The following is a 26,681-nucleotide window of genomic DNA, read 5'->3' as shown; positions in this document are numbered from 1 at the left end:
CATAAAGTTTTATGTATACAATTGATTGATCAAGCATTACAATTTTGTGATTTAGGTAATATTAATTTTGTTCATTTAATACAAATCGTATTAGAATTATCGAAAGTTATTGATCATTCATCTATTGGCGGATTACTTCAAACATTAGCTGATAAATTCCCTAATGAAATGGCACCATATTCACAAGCTTTAATTGAGCAAATCATAAATCAATTTAGAGAGATTATGTATTCTGATAGTAATGAAAATTTAACAGAAGAACAACAAGTAGCTGCATCAGATTTAATATATAGTATCGATTTAATTATAAATAATCAACCAATTCAATTCTTATCGAATATAATTCAACCAATTCTTAGTTTTTGTATGCAATCGATAAATGAATTTCCAAATTCTGGTTCAATTGATAATATTATTAAATTATGTGGTACATTATGTAAGAAATGTTCTCCTCCACCAAATGAAGCATTTGCACTTATACCATTTTGTTGTGAAATCATGCAAAATAATGATGATTTCCATTATTTAATTTCCGAATTTGCAGAAATATTTTGTGCTTTAATTCCTTATTGTAATGATATTAATTTATTACAATTAATAATTAATACTTGTAATTTATTAATAACATTCAAAAGTCAAGAAGAAAGTATTATTGTAACTTCATTAGCAATTTTCGGTGTTATAATACAAGCAAAAGGAGAACCATTTTTAGAATTAGCAAATATTGCAATGGTTACAATGAATAATGAAATTTCAGACTTTATTTTAGTTGGATGTGTACATATTTTAACATCTGCTTTACATGTAACTAATGGTAGTTTTGTCCAAGTAATACCACCTGAAATAATAATGAAATGGATTCAAAACTCAACACCTCAATGTTTCGAAATGTATCGAGACTTAAAAATTTGTTTCATTGGTTTAACATATTTAATTAAGTCACAAAATCAATTAGCTTTTCAAGCTACTATTCAACTTCTACAACCGATTATTGAAAACAGAGAATATATAAATAAACAAAAAGAAGAAATGAAAAATATCGGATTCAATGAAGAAGAAGATATGGATGGAATGGAAGAAGAAGATATGGAGATAATACATGTGCCTGTATTAGATCCAAGTATTATAATTCCATTTGATTCTGTAGATGAACTTCAGTTATTCAAAAATGTTACACAAGAAATGGGTATATTTGATCAAATACCTGAAGAAATTCGTATACGAATATCATTACTATTACAATAAATAAAAAAAAATATATGAAAATTGTTGTGAAGACGTTAACTGTGATTTAACATAAAACTTTTTCAATATAATTCTGATCGATAGTGTAAACCTTTTAATTAACACTTCATTTGACATGGACTCTCTAATCATAAACAACAATCTTTCCGAAATTTATCGATTTCTTGGGATGAAACAATATAAAAAGGCAATTGAAACACTTGACCTTCTTGATTCAAATATTAAGCCAATTTATTTTGTAAGCACATCAAAAAAATTTGCACCAAAGATCATAGATGTCGTTATCATGAGATTACTTCCATTATGTCAACATTCTTGCACTGAATTTACAGAGGCTTTATCTGGATATCTTCATCATTATTTTGGTCTTGCTATTGCATTTTGCCCAAATTTCCTTTTAAGTATGATAACTTCACTTAGCAAAAGCAAGCTTCCTCAAGGTGCTTATGGTTATCTTGCAACTTCATTAGGTTATTTCTTGGAAAGGATTAATCCTCAACGTCGAGAAGAACATCTTCCATTACTTTCATCACTCATTTTCTCCTGTAACGTTGAAGGTATTAAAGAGATTCCAACCTCAGCAATTGATTTCTATGTTGAAAAGTCAACAGAAGATGATGTCATTGGTTTTCTTACTATTGCTACCACCTCTGATCTTGTTGATTTATCCATTAATCTCACCAAAAAGAATCCCACCAAACTTGTAAATATAATTTTATCATATGGCAAGTTACAATTTATATCACAAATCTTCAAACGACTTGATCGTAATTATACCTTTGATGAAAAGTTAATTGTTCCACGTATTGAAGCAGCCATTACCCCAGGTGAAGGGTCAGATTACAAACCTTCTCTTAAAATTCTTTATCATTATCTTGATTGGGTAACAAACGATAACTTTGGTGCTGTTTCAAACATGATTGATGTCCTTAAAAACAGACTTAAAGATGATGCATGTAAGGAAATGGGAACCGTTTATAAAGTATTGACAAAAACCGTTAAGAAAGGTTTTATGAAATTTGATGATATCATCGAATTTATTGATACTGAGAAAGAGAATCGTCGTCACCATTCAACTTTAGTAATGATTGAGAATATTCAACAAGAATATGTTAAATCAAAGATTTATGATTTCTTTGAATTAGTTACAAATCATAGGAATACCAAAGAAATGACATTATTAATCAAATGTTATATTAAAAATTATCAAATTCTTAAAGAAATTGATGAAAACAAATTCGAATATATCTTTCGTAAAATCATAAATCCATTGCCAAACAATGTTAAAAACAATTATTTATTAACAAAATTATTAGCAACATTACCATTTAATGATAAATATACAACAATCATTGATCGAATCATTTATGATCTTATAAATAATTATCGAACTGAAGAACAAAACAAATATTTAAAAGAAATCATTAAGAAGTATAAAGTTGAATTACAAATATTTAAATTTGATTTCTTTGGTGAATATTTCTATTTGAACATTGAATTATTACCATCATTACCATTAATAATTCTTAATAATTTATTAACAGCTAATATATTTAAGCCACAAAACCTTGGACAATTACTTGAAAAGATCACAGAAAAAGCAGAAGAAAATGCTCCATTAATATACAACACAATTTTATCTACTACATTAACATGTTTAAATAAAATGGGATTATTTGATAAGAAGAAAGATTTAAGTAGAAACAAAATCCATGTATCATTTGATAAATCGAATAATTTAATTAATCAATGGGATATTCGATTAATGTTTAAAGAAACATCATATTCAATACCGGAATCTAATTTAGGTAAAGTTCTTAAGTCATTAATTGATTCGATTATAATCCTTAAGAAATATTTATCATTAGATGAGAATCATATCTTAACATTAATGTTTGTATCTAAACAAATTGTTCAAGTCTTCCCATCACAAGCAGGAAAATTAATGAGTAGCTTATGTAGTGATTTACATAAACTTGATTCAATATCACCATTAAGTAATAATTGTAAATCACTTGCATTAAGATTCCAAGAAGGATTCTTTAAGCCACAAATATCATATTCTGATTGTTCATCTATAGCTAAGGCTGCACATGATTCATTTGGATCAAGTAGTTCTTTACTTTTATGTAAATCTCATATAATGATAGCTGTAGCAGAAGATCCTGAATGTGCAAAGTTATATTCTTCTTCATTAGAACAACCATTACCATTAATGCCAACATTTTTATATTTCAGAGAAGAGAAACATCAACAATGGGCACAACAATGTAAAGAACATTTTAAGTTTAATGATTGGATAATATATCCTAAAGATTATCGACTTATTGATTCATTACCTGAGAATATAAATCCAAATGAATTAGATGAAAAACATTTATTGATATATAATAAAATTAATGATCCTAATACGAATATTAATGAAGAACAACAACAACAAAATGTTATTGAAAGTAGACCAATTGTACCAAGGAATTATAAGTTTAAACAAGATATTGAAATTAAAGAAGGGTTAAATATTGCTTATGAAGAACCAACGTTATATAAAACAATATCATATTTATGGTATTCTAAGAAACCTTTACCAGAAGATATTACTATAGATAAATTACAAGAATTTTCATTAAATAATTCTAATGATTTAAGAATTATCATTGGTTTCTTATCATTTGCTATACGTAATAATATCGAAATTAATATTGAAGAATGGACTAAACGAATTAAAATTAATGAAAATGATGAAAATACATTTATGGCAGCATCATTATTATTACGTAATTATCATCCAAATGAAAATGAAGAAGTACCTAAATATTTGAAAGAGTTTATTGATAATATATTATATATCATTGGTATTTATGATACAACACCAGGAAATATGATCGAATATTATATTCATAATAGTGGTGTTAAATGGTATTTTGTATATAATGTAATATGTATATATCGTAATCAATATACAGAATATGATTCATTAATTATATCTGATATTGAATCACCAGTTGATCAACAAAACTTAATAACAAATATTATCCAGAAGTTATCAACTAAAGCTACGAATGATGTTTATATTCGAATTCTTAATTCATTTTCATCTGCATTAATGTATTCATCATCTGAATATAAACTTACTAAACTTTTACCATCGATTATTAATTATCATCATAAAGTTTTAACCATTAAAGACACAACAATTATTCGTACACCATTAATCTTAGGTACAACAAACATTGATTCATTATTATCATCATTAAATAAACAAGATGAAATCTCATATCAAATGATACAATTAAGTTTATCATTAGCTATGACCGATGAACAATTAAAGAAAATTTATCGAATAACTCGAAAACAATATAAAATGTCACCTGACTATTTCCGTGTAATATTAACATCACCTTCAGATATTGATGAGACACAACCAATTCGTCGTTTATTAGCCGGTTCTCCACCTTCATATCTTCGTGGCTTATTCCGTTCATTTTATCGACATAACAAAGGAGTAATTCATTCATATATGAAATCAGTAATCGATGTATATACTAATGATTTAATTGATAAGTCGATATATCCTTCATTCTGTTATAAGCCACTTGGTAAAATAGGTATGTTACCTTGGGATAAAGCGAATGTTATCGAAAAGCTTCGAATTCGATTATGTGACTTAAAGACTTTAATGACTGCACATGGTCAAATGAATTTACCAATCAAAGAAAACATTGAAATCGCTGAAACTTTAACAGAGTTCTCTAAAAGAGAATTGTTCTTAACAAAGTCATGGCCAACTATCGAAGAAATGAAAATGGACTTCGTCTGTTTGTTGTTAGAGGCTGCGGCTTCAAGTGAGGCAAGTTTGTGCTTCGCAAACGACGCAATGGAAGTCGCCGCGAAAATGGTTCCATTGGTAAAGATAGCAAAGCACATATCAACAAAGCAATTCGTAAACAGCGGTAACTTCGCGAACGTCTACTTCATGTTCGGTAAGGCGGAGGACATCGCACAGGACATGCAGGAGGTAGTCGACATATGCGAACAGTTCAGATGGGAAGGATCGTACTTGCCTGGCAAGGAGGCAATGAGGGACTTGTTCAAGCAGAAGACAAGAGATGCAGTGAAGAAAATACTCGAGCTCTGAATAAGTAAATGATATGAATGAGCCAATGTTTGGATGTGAAATAGGTAACGAATTGGTGTCAACAGTGTGCATAATTGATCAATAATTAATACAATTTGTGGTACCGTATGTGATTTATGGTTTTGAATTATTATGATTTATAGTGTATGATGAATGGTTTTGAATTATTATGATTTATAGTGTGTGATGAATGGTTTTGAATTATTATGATTTATAGTGTGTGATGAATGGTTTTGATTTGATGTGGTTTGTGGTGTATGTTGGTTTTGAATTATTATGACTTATAGTGCATGATGAATGGTAACATTTTTCTTGATCTGTTATGTTGAGTGTGGTTGTTGAGGTTTCTTTGGTGTGTGAGGGAGGTATATGTTAAGTTGGGTTATTGGATGTTTATATTGTGTATGTTAAATAATTTAATGAAATTCATTGTTTGCGTTAAAATGAGATACATATAAGTTATAAACAAAAAAAATTCGTGTTCAAAAAACGATTTTATTAAGAATAATAGGGAATAAATAGTTTTTAATTATTATTTTCTTTGCGATACAAGTATTCGTCCTGAAGTTTGTTGAGTAATTCTTCTATAGACATTTTTGAGCCTTTTAAAATTACATTTTCAATCTGAGGAATTGTGTAATAATTATATCTCATATTTTGGAATCTATACAAAATAGTACATCTTTCGGCTAGCTTTTTCATCTTTTCCCAATTTATTAAACCATCAACGAAATCACTTTTCTTTAACATATTTTTATCGATTCTTTTTATTTCGACATGCATATTTGGTATACATGGATCCCAACTTGTAAATTTCATTTCCAGACATTCATCATAAACAGTAGGTTTTTTTGTTTCATTTTTATCATTTTCACCTGTATACTTCCACATTTCAAGTAATTTATTCTTTTTTGTTTCTAACGTTTCAACATTCTTTAAGAATGAACATACGTCTTCTCTTAACATTAATTGAGTTAAACAAGCAATAGCATCTAAGTTACCTAAATTCTTTAATTTCATAATAATTTCATATATTCTATCATAAGCAAAATCTTTATTATTTGAATTTAAATATGTTTCTAAAAATAGTTTTGTAATATGTTCACCAAATTGTAAAAAGTCATTTAACGTTTGAGTTTGAATTGTAGCTTTTCTAGATTTTAACGCAACAATAAATTCCAATGAATGAATTGATGAATATTTCTTATGATGAATTAATGTTATTTGTCGTGCAACTTCTAAAGGATCTGGATCAAGTATAGTTAAACTTGGCTTAAATAAAACTTGCGGATTAGATATCTTTGGAATTTTATCATAATTAGAAGTACCTTTTTTGGAACCATATGTAATATTTTCCATTGATTTTAGTATAGCAATTATATATACACCAATTTTTTCATGTTCTGGTTCATTGTATATTCTTGCTAAAAATTTTCTAATTAAACCAATAGTTTTTTTACCTATAAATAAACCATGATAATTAATCCATTTTTTAATTAAATTTATTATATTCATACGAATATCTAATTTAATTTGTGGATCAATTCTTCGCAATGTATATTGAGTTCCTTCAAAATTAAAATCAAATAATTCAACAATATGACTAAGAAAATGTTCAGCAGAAGTAATAGAATGAATCGTAAGAAAAAATAATTGTTGATCTTCATCATTAATTTGACGTATATTTGATGTACATTGATAAACAATTAATCGCTTTAAAGAAGCAGCTATTAAATGATGATAATCATGATGTTCAGCATCACTAAAAACACAATTAAGTTCATTATTAAAGTATTCATTCCAAATAGATTTAGGATCTTCACGATAAGGTGAAGAAAAAAAATCTTCTTCAAGATATTCTATAATACAATGATGTCCTTGATCTGGAAGAACATTCCATGGATCTTCTCGATAACTTACTGCTAATGATGCGAGTAATCTTAAATCTGTTCTGTCCCATGGTTGATTACATTTCTGAAATAGATGACCTGATTCATTACAAAGTATTTCTGCGGTTCGATACATTCCAATTGCTTGTAAATATTGATATATTAATTCTAAAATTATATGGCGATCAAGAATTGATTGTGCTGTGAATGTTTGTGTATGTGATATTTGAGTAAATGAAAATCCGCCAGATATTTTTAATGATGATTCACGCATTGCAAGTATATGTGGGTATTCAGTTAAAATTTGAGTAAGCCAATAACTACGTTCTTCATTAAGTTTATCATCAATAATTGGTGATTCATATATTGAAGAATCTGAAATAGGTCTCTTACTAATTTTATCAAATACTGGTAATTGTTTTGATTTTAATATACAAGAATTACGTGATTGTTGTGGTTTTGAAGTCATTTGTAATAAACTTTTTTTGGTATAAAAATAGTTTTGAAGAAAAATATTATCAAAACCATTTTGACCTTTTTAAGAAGAAGATAAACGCAAAAACTAATTTACCATTGAAATCTTGATTTAATTAATTTTGTCCTTTTCGTAAAATTTTTTTTTAATTTAATATTTAATAACTACATATATTATAAGATTTCTAAAACATATATAAATAACATCTTCTTGGATATTTATATATAATAAGAATAATATATATATTGATCATTTTTTTTTTAATCTGATCTGATTATTTCAAATGGATATTTCATTAATAATTTCCATTCCTTTTTGAAGGCCATGCTTAAGGCGCATTATATTTTGAGTATCATTCGATACTAATGCATTGGTTATTCATTAAACTGCATGATCATTTTTTCAACCATCAGACAACGAATTCAAATTTTGAATGAACCAAAAAGTGAATTGAAAACCATAGATGGAGAAAAGCTCAACGGATAGCGAGCCAAAAACAAAAAATCGCAAAATTCAAAAGCACATGGAGCTTTTTAATGATCATGTTACACTTTATAAAGGAGAAATTTTAGATAAAAATTTTTGTTATCACTTTCTTAATAAATATGACGAAAAAATATACATTTTTATGACAAATTGGGCACTTAGATTTGTATACGAAGACGAGTTCAAATCGGACGAAGATTATATGATCCCTTATAAAACAATTGTTGACTATAAAAAAACTGGCGGTAAAAAAAGAATGGGATTCTATGGAGTATCACTCTATCTTTCTTCGAGTTTTATTTTAGATATACCATTTGACTCAAAAAAATCGTCTCGAAATACATTTATATCAGCACTTTTCCATCACCTTCAAAACATATATAATTTCCCTGAAAAGGAATGGTCGACAGACAAGTCTTGGTTGAAACGTTTGAAGAATCAATCAGGATATAAATTAATCAAAAATGATTTTTCACCTACATATCCAGAGTACATGCTTATTCCGAAATCTATTAAAAAGGAAACCATAGTAACATGTTCTCAGTATCGCTCTCGGGAAAGGATTCCAATCCTCACATACATTTATCCAGAAAATAAATGTCCATTATTACGATCATCGCAACCTCTAAGTGGCTTTTTAAAGCAAGCCTCGAAAGCTGACCAAGAGTATATTTCAGCATTAATTGATGGCAGGAAATTAGCGATTCTTGATTGCCGACCAAAGATCAATGCTGTAGCAAATCAATTTACTGGTGGCGGATATGAGTCAGAAGAAAATTATGACAATTCTACATTTGAATTTCTTGGAATTCCAAACATCCATAAAGTTCGAGGGATTTATCAACAACTTCTCAAATCAGAAGGCTTCGATAAATGGGGTGCCCTAATTTTACAACTTATATCAGCATCGAAAATTGGTGCTGAAAAACTTCTTCAAAACATTAGTGTATTAGTTCATTGTAGTGATGGATGGGATCGGACATCACAAGTATCATCATTAATCCAAATTCTTTTAGATCCATATTCACGTACCTTTAAAGGATTTCGAGAATTGATCCAAAAAGATTGGATTGATACCGGACATATGTTTCATCTTCGTTGTTGTCATGCACCACATTCAAAGATTGATGAAGCATCACCTATATTTCCACAATTTCTTGACGCGACATTTCAAATCATGAATGTATATCCAAACGAATTTGAATTTAATGAAAAACTTTTATCATTTTTAGGCTTCCATTCATATTCTCAACTTTATGGTGATTTTGTAATTAATACACATAAAGAACGAAACAAAATTCCGAGAGCACCATCACTTTGGTCATGTTTTGATGATGATAACTTTCGTGAAAAATTTATTAACAATGATTTCAAACCTCAAGTTCAAGGTATGTTAAAAGATGATCCCGAATATTATGAGTTATTAATACAAATGACTGGAATGCCAATATTTGGAGGATCTTCAATACTGCCCGTGTATCAAGAAATACCAGAAACACCGAATTATCCAGACTTAGGACTTAAGAAGAAGAAAAGGAAACATACAAAAAGAAAGAAAAACGGAAACAAAACGAAGAAAATTACAAAAGGTAACGATAAGAAGAATAAGAAAATACCTGAAAAATCAAATGAAGTCGAAAATGTTACAAATGATAAAGAAGGAATTGATGCTGAATCAGATAATAAATCAAGTGATCATGTGAAAATAGAAATCAAAAGTAAAAAGAAAAAGAAAACAAATGTAAAAATTAAAATGAATAAGAAGAAGCCAAAGAAAATTATAGAAAGTGATAATGATTCTATAAGCACAAAAACAGATAATGAAAATGATAAAGAAAAAGAAACAGTTGAAGCTGCTGAAGAGAAAATCGAAACTAAATACAGCACAAGCACTGAAACAGAAACAGAAACAAGTGAAAGCGATAAAGAAATCGAAACCAAGAACAAAAAGACTGCTGAGACTGCTGAAGAGAAAATCGAAACTAAATACAGCACAAGCACTGAAACAGAAACAGAAACGAGTGAAAGCGATAAAGAAATCGAAAAAGATGATAACAAATCAAATGCAAGTGAAAGCGATAACGATAAAATCAAAACTAAAAGTGAGAAGCCCAACAAAGTTGTGAAGTCTGAAAACAGTGAAACAGAAACAGAGACAAGTGAAAGCGAAAATGAAGTTGAAGCCAAAACTGAACAGAAAGCCAAACACAATGAAGACAAAGTCGTGAAGTCTGAAAGCAGTGAAACAGAAACAGAAACAAGTGAAAGCGAAAAAGATATTAAACATATTGAAAGTAATTTAAATGAGATCGGAAAAGAAAACAAAATCTCAGACTATGAAAGCAGTGAAACAGAAACAGAGACAAGCGAAAGCGAAAAAGCAGTTGAACAAAAAGCAAGTGAAAAGGCGGCCGAATTAAACAAAACCAAAAAAGTCGCAAAGTATGAAAGCACTGAAACTGAAACAAGCGAAGCAAGCGAAACAGAAAGGACACCTGAAAAAGCCAGCGACAAGTCCGAAGCAAACACAGAGACAAGCGATAGTCGTAGCGACACCAGCGAAAGTGTTAAATCCGAACAAAGCACTGAAACAGATACCGAAACTCAAACCGAAACCGATACAAACACCAAAAGTGGTAAAGCCGATAACAAAAGTGACTCGAGCAGCGGTTCCTATGAAACCGTTGTCTCGGAGTACGAAACCGACACCTCAGCGAGTGAAAGCGACTAATGTGTATACTTTATTGATTGTATATAATGCATTAAGTCCAAGTGAGCATGGCACTATAAATAAACTATTATTTGTAACTCTATCTTTGGACGTCTGCCCCGTTCCACAATGAAAAATTTGAGTATGCGCCTGTCCTCGAGTGAATCCCATTGCTCACGAAGGACGTTAAGCTCTTTGTACCCATAGAGCTACTAAGTGTAAATATGGTGTAGTGGAATTGGAGATGTTGCTTTGTGCCGAGTATTTATGACGCTTCAGACACATGTTTCCCATCAAAATAGACTTCATCGCTAAGGCTGCTGCTTTGCCATCGTTTCCTATATCGGTTAAAAAAAATCCGCCGGATGGGAAACCAATTGTTTGGGGCAGAAAAATTTATTAAAATTTAACATTTATTAGGTAAAATACACTCGAGAAAATGTTATTCAAACTTGTTGGATTTCCAATATATATATAAAAAGATATTTCCATTTTCATCTGAAGATCCTTACTATTCAAACCAGATAATAATCTTCTATAAATTTTATTATATTTTACTTTCATTTTTTGTATCGGAACTTTCAATAAACAATATAACTATAACTAAATTTAAATCAAAATCTATTTTTAATTTTCAGCAGGTTCTACAAATTCTGTTCCATTCCATTCGAGATATCCTCCAACTTTAAGAATATGTAAGTCTTCGCTTGATGTCCATTGTTCTCTTAATATATCAAGTTCTGGTCTCTTTGGATCCATACCAAGTGGAAATGTGCCATAATGAATTGCAATATGTTGCTTTGAGCCCAATATTCGTGACATTTCGTAAGCATCCTTTCCATCAAGATGAACAGTGCGCATCATCGCATACGGCTCTATCGGCCCTATCGGCATTAATGCCAAATCAATTGGCTTTTCCATTGTCTCCTTGATCTCTTGGAAATGTGGGCCAACGGCAGTGTCACCAGGGAAGTAGACCGAAACTTGGTCAGTATTTACCATCCATGAACACCAAAGCTTTGTGTTACCATCATAACCTTTTCTATTGGTTCCATGACGAGCCGGGAAACATGTAAATCGAATGCCTTTATAAACAAGATATTGACGCCAATCAAAAGCAGTTATATCTTTGAAGCCCCAACCTTCAATGAGATTTGATACTCCAATCGGTGCAAATATTTTAACTTTAGGGAAACGTTCTCGGAGTTTACATAGTGAAGAATAATCGAGATGATCATAGTGATCATGTGAATAAAGAATTACTGAAATTGGTGGTAAGTCAGTTATATCGCAAGGTGGGGGTGTTCGACGCCTTATAAATCCTGGAATAGGTGAAGCATATTTGCTAAACATTGGATCCGTAATGATAAAGATTTCGTTAAATTGAATTAAACATGTTGCATGCGCAAGCCAATAAACACGGATAACATCCCTTTTGGCAAAATCATTCGTAGGGTTACGAACTGGAAGTGATTCTGTTACATCTCCTTTATCTGTCCAAAATTTAAAAGATTCAAAACGAGCAGGAGGATAAAATGGAGGCAAAGGACTATTTACAAATACCCCATTGCCATGGTGATCTTTATTATATGTTGGTAAATTTTGTGGCGTGCCGACTTCTTCTTCTTGTTCCATTTAAAAAATTTTGTGAAACAAGATTTGTATGAATAGAAAAATTCAGATAAACATCTGAAAAATTATCTCCGACGGTTATTGATACTGTGGGGCCAACTTACAAAACTATGAAAAATTACACTTTTTCAGAATGCGATCAAAATATTCAGATAGAAATGCAAGAAATTTATTATTATTCATCAAATATTTAATTTAGTTTGTTCGCTCAAAATGTTTTCAAACAAAAAAGAGAGATAGTATTTATTAAGCAATAAGATTTTTAACAATTGACTCACATTCTTCTCTATTCATTATCTTTGGAACAGGGTAAAGAGGGTTACCTTCCTCCAAAGATCTTTTTGCAATCAGTGAAACATCTTCTTTCTTAATGAAATCAAATTTCTTTGGTATTCCCATTCTCTTGTTTAAATCTCTAATATAATCAATGAAAGCATTTGCTTTCTCTTCGTTACTGTTTCCTTTAGCTTTAACACCAGCGATGTCAGCGAGTTTAGCCAATCTTTGGTGTGCACTTTCACCATAATATTCCAAAACGTATGGTAAAATTACAGCATTAGCCAAGCCATGAGCGACATTATATATACCACCAAGCGTATGAGCAATCGCATGTACATATCCGACATATGCTTGCGTGAATGCTAAACCTGCTTTAAATGATGCTCGTAACATGTTCATTCTTGCATCTATGTCATTTCCATCGTTATAACATTTTTCGAGATTCTTTGATATTAAGTAAACTGCTTCTTCTGCGTATTTCATTGTGTTGCCCATATTGCCTCTTCCGATGTAAGCTTCAATAGCATGTGTGAATGCATCCATTCCAGTTGCTGCTGTGACATTCTTTGGAAGTGTTAATGTTAAGCACGGATCAAGAACCGCATATGGAGGACGAAGATTAGGATCGATGACGGAGCCTTTCGTTTTTTTCTCTGGATCAGCAACAACTGCAGCAATTGTGGTCTCCGATCCAGTGCCTGCTGTTGTGGGAACAGCAATGATTGGTGGTAAACGAGTTAACACCCCAAGTACACCTAACATCCTTTTGATTGGAGTACGAGGTCGCGCAATTCTGCATGCCGCAAGTTTGGCACAATCCATGGATGAACCTCCGCCAACAGCAATAAACGAATCACATTTTTCCTTAAGATATACATCTTTTGCATCTTCAATGTTTTTGATAATTGGGTTTGGTTGGACATCATCAAAATATGCATAATCAAGTTTTTCTTCTTTGAGTTTTTCAATTAACTTATTGCACATGCCAAGCTTGGTTAAGAATTTGTCTGTGACTATTAATGGTTTCTTGAGCCCTTTTTCTTTGAGAATTTTTGGAACTTGAAGTAATGAATTTGGACCTTCAATTGTTTTTGGAGGTTTCCAATTTAATACATGTTCCGCTGCAAACAAGACAAATTGATACATACGACAATAAACCCTGTAAAGGAACTCGCATATAGACGAGAATAGATTCATTTTGTAATTTGATAATGATCAGGTCACATGAACGTGATTTTACATCCTCCAGAAATCCTTTCAATTTTTTATTTATGGAAAATACTAAAATATTTTGATTAATTTTAAATATACTAGAAAAAATATTAATGAAAATTTCATAAAATATTTTGTTACATATTTATTTAGATGTGAATGTTTAAGTTACAATCTCAATGCCATGAAAATACAAAACTATTTCTTTTCTGATCGCAGATCCGACCATTCTTCTCCCAAAATTTGATATAAACCGATTTTTATCACCGACAAACCTTCCGGTTATGGGTAGTTTTCCCTCAATTAAACTTATCTAAAACGCCTACTTTATATTGAAAAGTTTCAATGTTTTATCATAATAGAATAAAGTAAATTACTCAAAAAGGGAATGTTTCACCTGTTCAAGTGAAAAAAAATTCTTGGTATTACATTTCCATTGGTGTTTCGGTATTTTGCTAATAGTTTACTTCCGTTAAGCAATGCCTTGTATATTTCTACAAGTAGCTTTCTTTTTGATTAACTTCAGTAAATGTTGATTCAATATTGAATTCAAATGATGAATAATATTCTTAATACTTAGAAATATAAAGCCAACAAAACTAAGGGAAAATATTACTGTTAGCTAAAAGTGATAAAATTGGATTTAATTTTTTTTAGCTTATTATGTTGATCAAAAAAAAATTAAGAATATCTTATGTCATGGTGTTTAATTTGTTTGAAAATTATTATAATTCTTCTTCTCTTATTTTTACAAAAATAAATCAAAATCTCAATATTACCTTGTTGATTTAAAAGGTGATCTAGTATTAAAATTTGATTATTTCATAGTTATATGTTAATTAATGTTAGTTCTAGTTTTTTATGACTTTTATATTATAGAGTAAATCATTAAATTGTTCAAGCACAAATAGATATTGTTAATATTCATTTTTTTTGTAGAAATAACAATATCCTATTTTAAGAATCTATTCCAAGCTTTCTCAAGACAGCACATTAATCATAATCATATATTTCAAAAATATGATGAAATAAACAAATTTATGGTGTTAATCAATTTACTATTTCTTTATTATTGCTTCTCCATTTGCATTTCAATAAATCCTTTTCGGAACACCCTTGAACGAATATCTTCTTTGTGTGCATCAACATTCTTTCAGTGGTAAAATCAAATGAAGGTATCATTTTCCTTACAAGTGCAGGTTCTACTTCAGTAAATCCATGTGTAGTAAAGTTTCCTTGTTTATGGAATAATGATCCATCAATTGCTTTTATTCCTAAAAGCTTAGCAAATATTGTTGGATAAACTCTAATTAATGAATTATTCCACCATGATACACCACATATATAAGCAAACTCTGGAAATGCTTCGGTTAATTTTAATGCATTATATAGCTTATAAATAAATAAGCATTTAGAGCTATTTTTCTTTCGAAAGAAATTAATTACTATATGATGAAATGTCATTTGTTTACCTTTCCATTCTTCAGATGGAATGAATCCTATCGTTTGCAGATCTAAGATTAAGTTCATGTTATCAAACGCATTATCAAATGAATGAACATTCATTGGTGATGCTGAAATGATTTCATCTTTTTTGGTGTTTGTAATGTTGGTTTCAATAAGATAATCCCATTCTTCATCAAAGGAATCGCCAAACATATTTATAATATAAACTATTTTCATTTTTGATTCACAACTTTTGATAGATTATCCATCTCTGAAGTTTTTTTGTAAAAAGTTCGAAAATATTCTTTGAATTTTTCATAGACTAAAAGTCTTTTAAAACATGTATCTAAGAATTATAACAAAACTAAGATAAGTAAGATCAAATGTAGAGCATAATCAATGAGAATTAGCATGGATATTTTTGTAATGCTGAAGGGATATATTTAAGTTATATAAAAACTTCAACAAATTTCATTATACTCAAAACACACAGTGCGCATAAAGAATGTGTTAATAATTTTCGACTTCCATCTGCTCAAAACTATTTTATAAGAAAAACAAAATGTTTTTTGATTTTCCACGAATTAATAAACGGCAATTATAATTAATAAACGTAATTGGACCACCCCTTTTTCATTTCGATCTACCTTAAGATACACTTGATGATTGAATATTATTCTAAGTAAAACCCTGATTTAATCTTTGATTTAAATCTAATAATGGAAAATTAGATGGGATTATAGGAAAAGTATATGATTGAGTTTGATTCTATCGTTGTTTACATTTTATTTTTTCTTGTCTAACACCAGATGGAAATACCTAATGAAGATTTATGTAAAACACAAGAAAACTCTGAACATAATTACGATATAGAAAAATATATTCCAACAAATACAAATAAAAAAACATTAGTTTTAGATTTAGATGAAACTTTAATTCATTCCTCATTCACACAGCCAATTTATTTTGATTTTGCAATTGATCTTTCTTTTGGAGAACATATTGTTCCTGTTTACGTACAAAAAAGGCCTGGATTTGATCATTTTTTCAGTAACGTTTTGTTTGCATTTGAAGTTTTCATTTTTACTGCTTCAATAATGGAATACGCGATTCCGGTAATAGAAAAATTAATCCCTGGATTTCCTTTATCAAGGGTATTAACGCGTCAACATTGTAAGATTATTAATGGAATAGTTGTAAAAGATTTGGCAATTTTTTCAACAGATTTAAATAACATCATTTTAGTTGATAATAGCCCAGAATCGTTTATGTTACAGCCATCAAATGGTATCCAAATTACATCGTGGATAGGTGATTGCTTTGATACTGAACTTATGAATGTTATTATGCCAATTTTAAATCTATGTAATAAAGAAAAAGACGTAAGGAATGTACTTGGATCATATGAAAAATAGAAAATAATAAACTAATATAATTCTAAAACATTTTACCTATTGATATTTAATTTTGGTTTTACCAAGGAAAACTAAAAAGAAATTGAACGTAAAAGAGATATGCCATAATTATGACTGAAGTTTCACTTGCATATGTTGGATCTTGATAAAAAACTTATTTTTGCATGTATGATTTCATATCACATTTCTCCTAATGAAGCAGGCATCCCGTGTTAACAGGAAGCCTATAACTAGCATGTGTGTAACTTGTTATGGAGCAGGTTCTGAAGTTGGTAGGAGTTGTATTCTTGTGGAAATTTCTGGTAAACGAATTCTTCTAGATAGTGGTGTTAACATTGGAACCAAAAATCCATCAAAACGTTTCCCCATGTTACCCAACTCTCAACCTGACGTTGACTTAGTTTTAATTTCACATATTCATACAGATCATCTTGGTTCACTTCCATGGCTTACTGAGATTAAGAAATGTAAAGCACCAATTTTCATGACCACAGCGTCATATATGCTTGCACCCATTATGTTGCGTGACTTTTTAAATGTTACAGACGATCCACCATATAATCAAAGTCAAATTGATAAATGTGTAAGCAAAATCAATTACATTGAATTCTATCAACATGTCAATGTCAATGGGATCAATTTTGTTGCATATCCAGCCGGCCATATTTTAGGAGCATGTGCATTTCATGTTACAATTCAAGGCCGTAGCTTCTTATACACAGGTGATTTTAGTTCCGCAGCAGACCATCACTTACCCGGTCATATGATACCACGATTATTTCCCGATGTTTTAATTACCGAGTCAACGTATGGAAATAAGACGCGAGAACCAATGTATAATCGAGAGCGAAACTTTGTCCAATTAGTCCACAAATGTGTTCTTAGCGGCGGCAAAGTGTTAATTCCCGTCTTTGCGATCGGAAGGCTTCAAGAAGTCTGTCTCATGCTTAATGACTATTGGGAGCGCATTGAGTGCAAGATTCCGATATACTTTGCATCCGGCATCGGTGCCAAAGCGACCGAAGTATATCGCCGTTCAGTCACTTGGATGAATCCTACCATCCAATCTGGATATTTTGATTATGGGAAGCCGACATTAGCATATTCTAATGTCATTAAATATGATGACACAATACCATTAGAAGGGCCATGTGTAATGGTTGCGACAAGTGGAATGTTAAATGCGGGCAAAGCATATGACTTGTTAATCAATCATCACTGGTATAAAGATAAAAAGAACATGTTAATCTTCACTGGTTATTGTGGAGAAGGTACATTAGGTCGAGCTATACTTGATCGCGGTAATGATAATCGAGTTAAATTTCTTAACAATAAAGATAATAAAGACATTGACATTATAATACAATGTCAAGTTACAAGCGTATCATTTTCTGCACATGCTGATCAATTCGAAATTACTTCGATGATCGAAAGGTTAAAGCCTCATAATGTTATTACTATTCATGGCGATAATAATTCGGTTAATGAACTCGCGAATAAGATTAAGAAAGAATTAAAAATTCCTACGCACGTCGCAAAGAATAAAGAGCCGAAAAATTATCCCGAAATGAAAATGACCAAAGTCGCAGTCGATAAAGATTGTATTGTGAATGTCGACGGAGTGCCTTCGAAGTTCTCTGGTGCTATAGCACAAGAAAATAATTCGGGAATTAACATACAAAGCTTAAAAAAGGCAGCCGATGAACACGGCGCTGCTTTTAGTAGAATACACGTGAAAAGAAGATTGAATGTGAACGTGTCGAAAGAAGAAGTGTTTAAAGTGTTAAAGAATTTGAATTTCATCGATGAGAACTCGGAATTTAATGGTGACGAATTGCCACTGCAAAAGTTTAAAATAGATTTTACGGATTATGGTTTGGTGATAGAGTTCGATTTAAAGGAAAAAAGAAACGTTGATAAGTTCTGCGTAATGCTGAAATGAAATATGTTCCAAAATAATTTTATAGATTAAAAAATGTTTTTAGTAAACAAAAATTGTTTTTATTATTTCCAAATTTAGTATAACTAAAAAATATTTATTAATATTATTATATTTAATATTAAAGAATTAACAAATTAATTCAGAAAAGGATTTTAAATTAAAAACTTATTTTTGAAGTTGAACAATGGAGTTGAGATTCATTTACTTAATTTCGGCGTTTTCCAGGTTGCAGATCTCAATGGATTTAAGGAAGCTGTTCTCGAAGTGATCAAAGCTGATTATAGATTAATTGATACAGCAGCAGCATATAAAAATGAAGAATCAGTTGGAGAAGCTATCAAAGAATCAGGTATTCCACGTGAAGAATTCTTCATTAACTCCAAATTATGGGTTCAAGATAATTTTCATAATGATTATAAGACTTTAAATTGTTGGGTTACATCATTTAAATCGATAATGTGTAGAAAGCAAAATAAACATTATTGAACTATAAAGAAATCTTGAAAATATTTGTTTTTGCTTGATAATTTTAATAACATAAAAAAAACTATTCAAAAACTTAAAAAAACTTGATACGACGAGAAAAGAAAATTTGAATATCAAATCTATTCTTTAAAAAATAACAAAGCAAATGATAATTTAACAGATTGAATTGATTTTTTATTATTTCATCAACAACAAAGTAATTTAAATATTTTATATAATCATAAGCATATGAAATATATTAAAACACATGTAATTAATGATTATTGTTAACCCTATAACTTGATTAACTTTGATCAACATCAATGATGCTTATCACACGTGTTATTTCAGTAACACAGATAGCGTTAGGAAATCGTGAAGATCTTTGTTGTGTAAGTTGATGGATTTGAGCTTAAATTAATGATACATTATCAAGATCATTCCTTTAATCCAAATACCGTGAAGTAACCTCTGCTTCATACCGTCTTGTTCAAGCGATTAGGCCTAATAGTTTGAAAATTTGCAGAAAATGAAAAATTTTAATTTTTTGTTGGTGAGATTTTGGGATCAACGACATGTTATGTGAAAAAAGCATACATGGTTCAATTACTGGGTTCCATCCATTTCGGAACAAAATCAGTAGTTTTCATAATAATTCTTATCTTCTTTATGAATCGCTCTTTCCTAGATTCCAAAATAAAAACAAAATTAACACTATGTCCAGAAAAAATAATGGATGGTGAATTATGGAGACTAATAACATCAGTATTCATACACACAGATATTTTACAGCTAGTTGTAAATATGGTCACACTAATTGCAACGGGAATCTCATTAGAATCATCATTAGGAACAATTTCATTTTATTATCATATTATCATATTTGCACTTTTTACAAGCGTATTTCATACCTTAGCTGCAGTTGCTTCAAATGTTTTTGAATTATCTTCTGAATATCAATCAAATTCAATTGGTTTTTCAGGAGTACTTATCGCGCTAATCATTATCGATGCGCCACGACCTGGAAACGAAAAATCTTTTTTTGGCTTATTTTTGATGCCTTCATTATTATATCCATGGGTAATATTCTTAATTATTTCGATTCTTTTTCCTAACATGGCATTGTATAGAAACATATCTGGTATTGCTGTTGGGTACTTGTATCGTTTTGGAATTTTGAAGATATTGATTCCATCATTATCAAGTTTTACAAAAATTGAAAAAATTTTTTGTTGTTGCAACTTCAGTAGGCTCGGACTTGTCACAGCTGAAAGCGCAAGAAACTATGTGTATCGACCATTTCTTATATTTCCAAAAAGGAATAATGATGATGGCCAGCAAAGATATTCTGGAGATACGCCAACCATTGATGATGCCTTAGATGAAAACAGTGCACATGATATAGGCGAACTTTCAGATATGAATGATACAGATGAAATCAAAGCTATCATTGAGAGCGTTGATGCGAGTGACAAGGCAGATCAAAATTCAGCCGAGGAAAAATTGTAGCCATCTCTTTTTGTAAAAATTGTTGTTTTCTTGAATTTCTTTGGATTAAATGTCATTTTGCCAAATTTTCGATTCTGTCCAAAATTTCATTCGTCATTCAAAAATTCAAAAGGTTCTCTGCGACCATACGATAACGAAATTTTGAGTTGCTTTACATTCATAGCAAAAATGTCATCATTGAAATTTTCAAAGGATAAAGGAACGTCAGCCATACCGGAAAATTATTTTCGTCGTAATCAATTAAATACAGCGTATTCCCATGAAATTTTTTCAAGTAATATTTCAAATGATATATAAAATCTAAACACCAAAAAGAAATATGTTTTGATTCGGTTTTACAAGAATATTTCTAGTTTTTAAAATGGTTATGGCCACAGAATTTTGAATGAAAAATGATTTTTGTGTGTAAATTGGACATTGAAATGGATTCCGTGAGCCCCAACTTTTCTCCCTCTCCTGCTTTCTTAATTTCACAGATGAGCGACCCTACGTCCACACTTTCGAGCTTATGTTTGCCATTTCTTCATCAAGATATTTCTGCAGAGAAATTTATTCAGGATAACATGGTGTCGACTGTTTTGATTCCTAATATGAAAAAATCAATTTTAAATCATGAGCTTGAATCCCTTAATGGGATCCCTGATCTTATCAAAATTATTATTGATAATTTAGGAGAAGAAATGTTAGACCAAATTAAGAACGAAATTTTAGATTCAATAATAACCACATACTTAAATTCTTCAGATGGAGAAGAAGAAAAGTTCTTAGATCTCTATTGTGACTCAGTTTCTTCAATCTCTTCACGTTTTCGTGATGATATCTTAGTTGAAGCGATATTCAAATACTCAACATCAGAAGTCGTCAAACTAAGAGTTCTATCAGTTGCAATCATTACACTTGTACGTAAAAACTATCGGATTATTAACCAATTTCAAACATTAGCTTCTGATTCCGATCCACTAGTTCGTGTCAAAGTAATTAATTCACTTGTGACATGTACATTTCGAGATCATATCATTGAACCAATTTTAAATGCAGGTGCACATGATGAATCAGATCTAGTTCGCAATGCAGCTGCTTCAGTTTTTGGCTATATCACACCACATATGACAGACACATATATAGGACTTTTACATGATCCTAAAACAACAGTAAGTGCACTTTCTTGCTTCTCTCAAATGGTGAGTTTCTCTGAATTTGGGCAGTTTTTCTCAGCTTTCACAGAAGCTATTAAAAATTTCCCTGAAACCGCCGCAAAAGTGCTTGTCGAGATTGCGCCTTTGGTTGACCCAAGCGAGCATCGACTTCTTTATAAATGCGCTAAAATGCTTCGGAATGTTCCTACATTTGTACAATCATTTCATCAATTTGCTCAATGTTTTGGTAACAAAAAAAGATTTTTAAGATTCTTTTACAACCATGAAATGAGCAATGAAATTCGAAAGCTATATGCACAGCAACTTAAATATTTCGCAAATGAAATCGAACTTAATGATTATCTTAATCAAACTTATTTTGAAGAAATGATACCAAAAAAAAGATTACTCACATCCTGATACACATTAAGAACGTTCCGATGTCATGAATTCTTTATTTTAATATAAGTAAAAAAACTTGAAAATTAATTTTGTTCAAATGATAAATGAAATTTCAAAGTTTTCTACACAAATGCTTTTGATATGAAAATAGAAAACTAAACATTTGTTTTTGGTAATGAATCGTAGATGTTAGAAGCTTCTAATTTTGATTACATCATTAACTTTTTGAATTTAATATGATCGCACATGACGTTTGGAAAATATTTTTTCACTTTTTTACAAATTTACTTTTGGCTGAAATTTCTTTTTTTTCAATGATGAAATGCCATCTGAAATTGATCAGTTTGACACGTTGGTTGATCGTTTGACATAGTCATTCAAATTTAATTCAAATTTAGTTGGCTCAAACAAATGAAGAATTCTTTCGAAAGAGAATACACAAGTGGGAAATGGAAAATCAGTAATTTTAAAGAAGCAAACTCTGCTCAAGAAAATGTTAAAGAACCTGGAGGTGGTAAAATCACAATTTTTGCTGAAGGAGGTCATTCTATTGTCTTTCAATCGTTTGAACCTTATGAAGGAAGAGTAGAGCTAAAAGTACGCAACGCTAACCCAGAGGTTCCACCTCAAGCAATTTCAAAGTATATAATATTGTGTGAAGATAATTTTTTTTCGATGAGTGTTGATTCTCCAATATCTGTTTCGACTCTCATGAGTGAGCCAGGTTGGATTATAAATGACTCTCTTGTTATTGAATATAAGATTATGAAGAATGAGTATGATGATACAAAATTATTTGAAGAGAAGTTTGAACTCGGATATGCAGAATACCACGATGGTGACAATGAAAGCAAACCATGTCAACTTGGTACATATGGTAATTATGTCGTCATAATAACCAAAGATTCAAAAACTAATAATTTCCATCCAAAAGTCAAATTTATTAAAGTCCGTCGTCCATTCGAAATGTTCTTCCAAATGAAGCTTCTAAATGTTGATCAAAAGCTCAACAAAAAAGTCAAGAAATCACAACAGATTGAAAAAGTCAATGACATTGTTGATTTTGGCACGTTTCCAAAAGATATTGTACTCACTGAGGAAACAGATTATGTTATTCTTGGGCATATTACCATCAAATTCAAAGCCGCAGTTAGCAAATCATTTCTTAAGAAGAAATCCAAAGACAAATTATACAACACGGCATCATCCCAAGTCGATGATATTTCACCATCATATTTTCATCGTTTTAACTATGGTAATTATACCTCTGGCTCTGTCACACGCACACAAATCCATGACTCCAAAAAGGAGACTGGCTATGTTGGTTTATACAACCAAGGAGCGACATGTTATATGAATTCGATGTTGGAGGCACTTTTCCACTTACCAGCGTTCCGACGGTTAGTGTATCAAATGCAAGTTAACGTCGACGACGATATCAAGAAGAATATTCCATTAGCATTGCAACGGTTATTTGCCAAGATGCAATTAGGAACTAGCGCATGTTCTACCAAAGAATTAACTACGTCATTTGGATGGAATACACATTTAACATTTATTCAACATGATGTTCAAGAGTTTTGCCGAGTATTATTAGATAATCTTGAGAACAAAATGAAAGGAACGAAAATAGATGGAAGTATTCCTAATCTATTTAAAGGGACATATCGATCATTTGTACGATGTATTAATGTTGATTATGAAAGTTCACGAATTGAACCATTTTATGACTTATCAATGGTTGTTAAGAACACACCAAATTTGATTGAATCATTTAACAAATTTACAGAAGTCGAAATCCTTGAAGGAGCTAATCAATATTCTACAGATGAATATGGTAAACAAGATGCGAAACTTGGCACAGAATTCATTGAGTTTCCGAAAGTATTACAATTACATTTAGGCCGATTTGAATATGATTATGTCTATGATACAATGACAAAGATTAATTCACGATTTGAATTTCCGGAAAGTATTGACTTGGATCCATACTTAGCTAAAGATGCAGACCATACTAAGTCATGGGTATATGATCTTTATGGCGTATTAGTACATCATGGATCTGTACGTGGTGGACATTATTATGCATTTTTAAGAACTTCAACTGATCCACAATGGTATAAATTTAATGATAGTACAGTAACTAAAGCTAAGAAAGAAGATGCAATTGAAGATAACTTTGGTGGTGTATCAAGTTCTTCTTATACTTCTTCCGAGAAAAGTTATAATGGATATTTATTAATTTATGTTAGAAGAGATGATGCAGAAAATATTTATAAACCTGTAAGTGAAGATGAAATTCCACAATACTTAAAAGATTATGTTGAAAAAGGTGATCAAAAACCAACAAAGACTAAAGATGATGATGACACAAAGAATAATGAAGATAACAAAGTTACTGAAATTAAACCATTTGAATTTGCAACAAAAGAAATTAAAATATATGATGAAAAATCAATAATTGCTAATTTAGTTAATAATAAGAGTAAATTTGTATATGATAAACTTGCAAAGCCATTTAAAGTTGAAGCTAAAACTACACAAAAAGAATTATATCATAAGATCGCAGAAGAATATAAACTTGATGTAGAAGAATTTCGACTTTGGAAATTATTTAGTACAAATGGTTATGTCCCTTATCAACCAATAGAATATGATGATGAAATATTCTTTTCATATGATTTGTTTTTACAAAAGAAAGATAAAGATGAAGATTATTCACCTACAAAACAAACTATAGTTTTCTTAGAATATTTTGATTCTACATTAGATTATCCATTACAATATATTGGTAGTACTTTATTAAAATATGGTGAACATTATTCAAAGTTAATACCAATAGTTAAAGCTAAACTTAATATAAATGAAGATGTAAACTTTTTAATATTTACAGATTCGAATAGATATATACATAAAACAGATTTTGATGATTATATACGTGAAGATAAAATCATATTAATCTTTCAATTAGATCCAAAAGATCCTAAAACAAGTACAATACAATGTAATTATAATTTCATCACTAAACAAAATATCAAAGAAATTATACCAGAATTCGAATTAAATGAAAGTAATGAACCTCAAGAAGATATCTTAGATTATTCTAATGTTATGTCTAGTTCACCTAAAACAGTTGATAAATATCTCTCTAAAAAAGATTCACAAGTTGTTACATGTTATAATTATTTCGATCGACAACATCCAATTAAAAAAGTCTCATTTCCAAGAGATACGACATTAATTAACTTAAAGAAATTTATAGCTATTGCATTAGATATTGATTATAATATTGAGACTGATACATTGTTATTATATAAACGAGCATTAGATGGCGAAGGACCTGATACTAAACCAATTGTAACATTATCTAAAACAGGTGTAGTACGAAATGAATTTAATTCACCAAAAACTAAGAACAATCAAAAGATATTTTATTATTTCATTAAGAATGTTGATGAAGAAATTATTAATCAATTAAATGGTATAATTATATCAATTTGTCGACAAATTCCAATTGTAGAGAAATATCAAATATATTATTTAAATGATATGACAATTAATGATATTATTAATGATTTAATATCTAAGAATTTAATAACAAAAGATGATAAATATCGAATTTCTAAAATAGGTTCAAATAACTTTTATCAAAATGAATATAAAAATGATGATATAATTAAAAAATTCACTTCCGTACAAATTAGATTCGATATAATAACTGAAGAACAACAAAATATTAATGAAGAAAATGAAGTTCTCGTCAAAGTTTCACATTGTTCTTTAACTTCGTCTCGTACATTAAAGGATTATGACCCATTCTACTTCGTAATCAAAAAGGACGAAACTACAAAGCAAATATTCGAGAGATTGTCCGCAATTTATGATAACGCGCAATGGATAAAGAAATGTCGTCTGATGTTCGGTGACGCTGAAACAACATCAAAGGACTTCTTGAAGAACGACCAAATCGCATTCGAACATTACGAAAAAGATAAAGTTTTGATAATTGAACACCCAATGGAAAAGAAGAAAAGCTCTTACTCGTATTACTCATCGTATATCGATAATGACCAATCAGTTAAAATATACAATTAAAATAAATAAAAAACGAACATTTTTCAAAAAATGTTTTTGCGTTTCGAATTGTAATTTAGAAAATGTTTTAATGCTTCGAATTATAATTTAGAAAATGTTTTTATGTTCCGAATTATAATTTAGAAAATGTTTTTATGTTCCGAATTGTAATTTAGAAAATGTTTTTATGTTTCGAATTGTAATTTAGAAAATGTTTTAATGTTCCGAA

General features: G+C 30.1%; 7 protein-coding genes across 7 annotated transcripts; 5 read left to right on the top strand and 2 right to left on the bottom strand.

The window, feature by feature from the left end:
- Window positions 1–1,360: 1,360 nt before the first annotated feature.
- Window positions 1,361–5,380, top strand: GO595_003160 (uncharacterized protein; the record flags this gene model as incomplete). Its single annotated transcript, XM_067916150.1, has 1 exon — window positions 1,361–5,380. The coding sequence occupies one exon, from the start codon at window positions 1,361–1,363 to the stop codon at window positions 5,378–5,380; it is 4,020 nt and encodes a 1,339-aa protein (XP_067776961.1).
- Window positions 5,381–8,372: 2,992 nt separating this feature from the next.
- GO595_003159 (myotubularin-related protein 8) lies at window positions 8,373–10,961 on the top strand (the record flags this gene model as incomplete). The annotated part of the gene is made up of 1 exon (XM_067916149.1): window positions 8,373–10,961. One exon carries the CDS (start codon window positions 8,373–8,375, stop codon window positions 10,959–10,961), a length of 2,589 nt encoding a protein of 862 aa, XP_067776960.1.
- A 606-nt stretch (window positions 10,962–11,567) lies between these two features.
- GO595_003158 (MBL fold metallo-hydrolase) lies at window positions 11,568–12,575 on the bottom strand (the record flags this gene model as incomplete). Its single annotated transcript, XM_067916148.1, has 1 exon — window positions 11,568–12,575. One exon carries the CDS (start codon window positions 12,573–12,575, stop codon window positions 11,568–11,570), a length of 1,008 nt encoding a protein of 335 aa, XP_067776959.1.
- Window positions 12,576–12,818: 243 nt separating this feature from the next.
- On the bottom strand, window positions 12,819–13,997 carry GO595_003157 (iron-containing alcohol dehydrogenase; the record flags this gene model as incomplete). Its single annotated transcript, XM_067916147.1, has 1 exon — window positions 12,819–13,997. The coding sequence occupies one exon, from the start codon at window positions 13,995–13,997 to the stop codon at window positions 12,819–12,821; it is 1,179 nt and encodes a 392-aa protein (XP_067776958.1).
- A 3,162-nt stretch (window positions 13,998–17,159) lies between these two features.
- On the top strand, window positions 17,160–18,866 carry GO595_003156 (cleavage and polyadenylation specificity factor subunit 3-II; the record flags this gene model as incomplete). Its single annotated transcript, XM_067916146.1, has 1 exon — window positions 17,160–18,866. The coding sequence occupies one exon, from the start codon at window positions 17,160–17,162 to the stop codon at window positions 18,864–18,866; it is 1,707 nt and encodes a 568-aa protein (XP_067776957.1).
- A 2,396-nt stretch (window positions 18,867–21,262) lies between these two features.
- GO595_003155 (uncharacterized protein) lies at window positions 21,263–22,396 on the top strand (the record flags this gene model as incomplete). Its single annotated transcript, XM_067916144.1, has 1 exon — window positions 21,263–22,396. One exon carries the CDS (start codon window positions 21,263–21,265, stop codon window positions 22,394–22,396), a length of 1,134 nt encoding a protein of 377 aa, XP_067776956.1.
- A 393-nt stretch (window positions 22,397–22,789) lies between these two features.
- GO595_003154 (Clan CA, family C19, ubiquitin hydrolase-like cysteine peptidase) lies at window positions 22,790–26,473 on the top strand (the record flags this gene model as incomplete). Its single annotated transcript, XM_067916143.1, has 1 exon — window positions 22,790–26,473. One exon carries the CDS (start codon window positions 22,790–22,792, stop codon window positions 26,471–26,473), a length of 3,684 nt encoding a protein of 1,227 aa, XP_067776955.1.
- Window positions 26,474–26,681: the final 208 nt, after the last annotated feature.

The sequence above is a fragment of the Histomonas meleagridis genome, assembly GCF_020186115.1.
Source record: "Histomonas meleagridis strain 2922-C6/04-10x chromosome Unknown contig_20, whole genome shotgun sequence".
In the NCBI taxonomy this organism is placed as follows: domain Eukaryota; phylum Parabasalia; order Tritrichomonadida; family Dientamoebidae; genus Histomonas; species Histomonas meleagridis.
The sequence above is the reverse complement of the archived record's forward strand: the minus strand, read 5'-3'. Positions and strand labels throughout refer to the sequence as shown.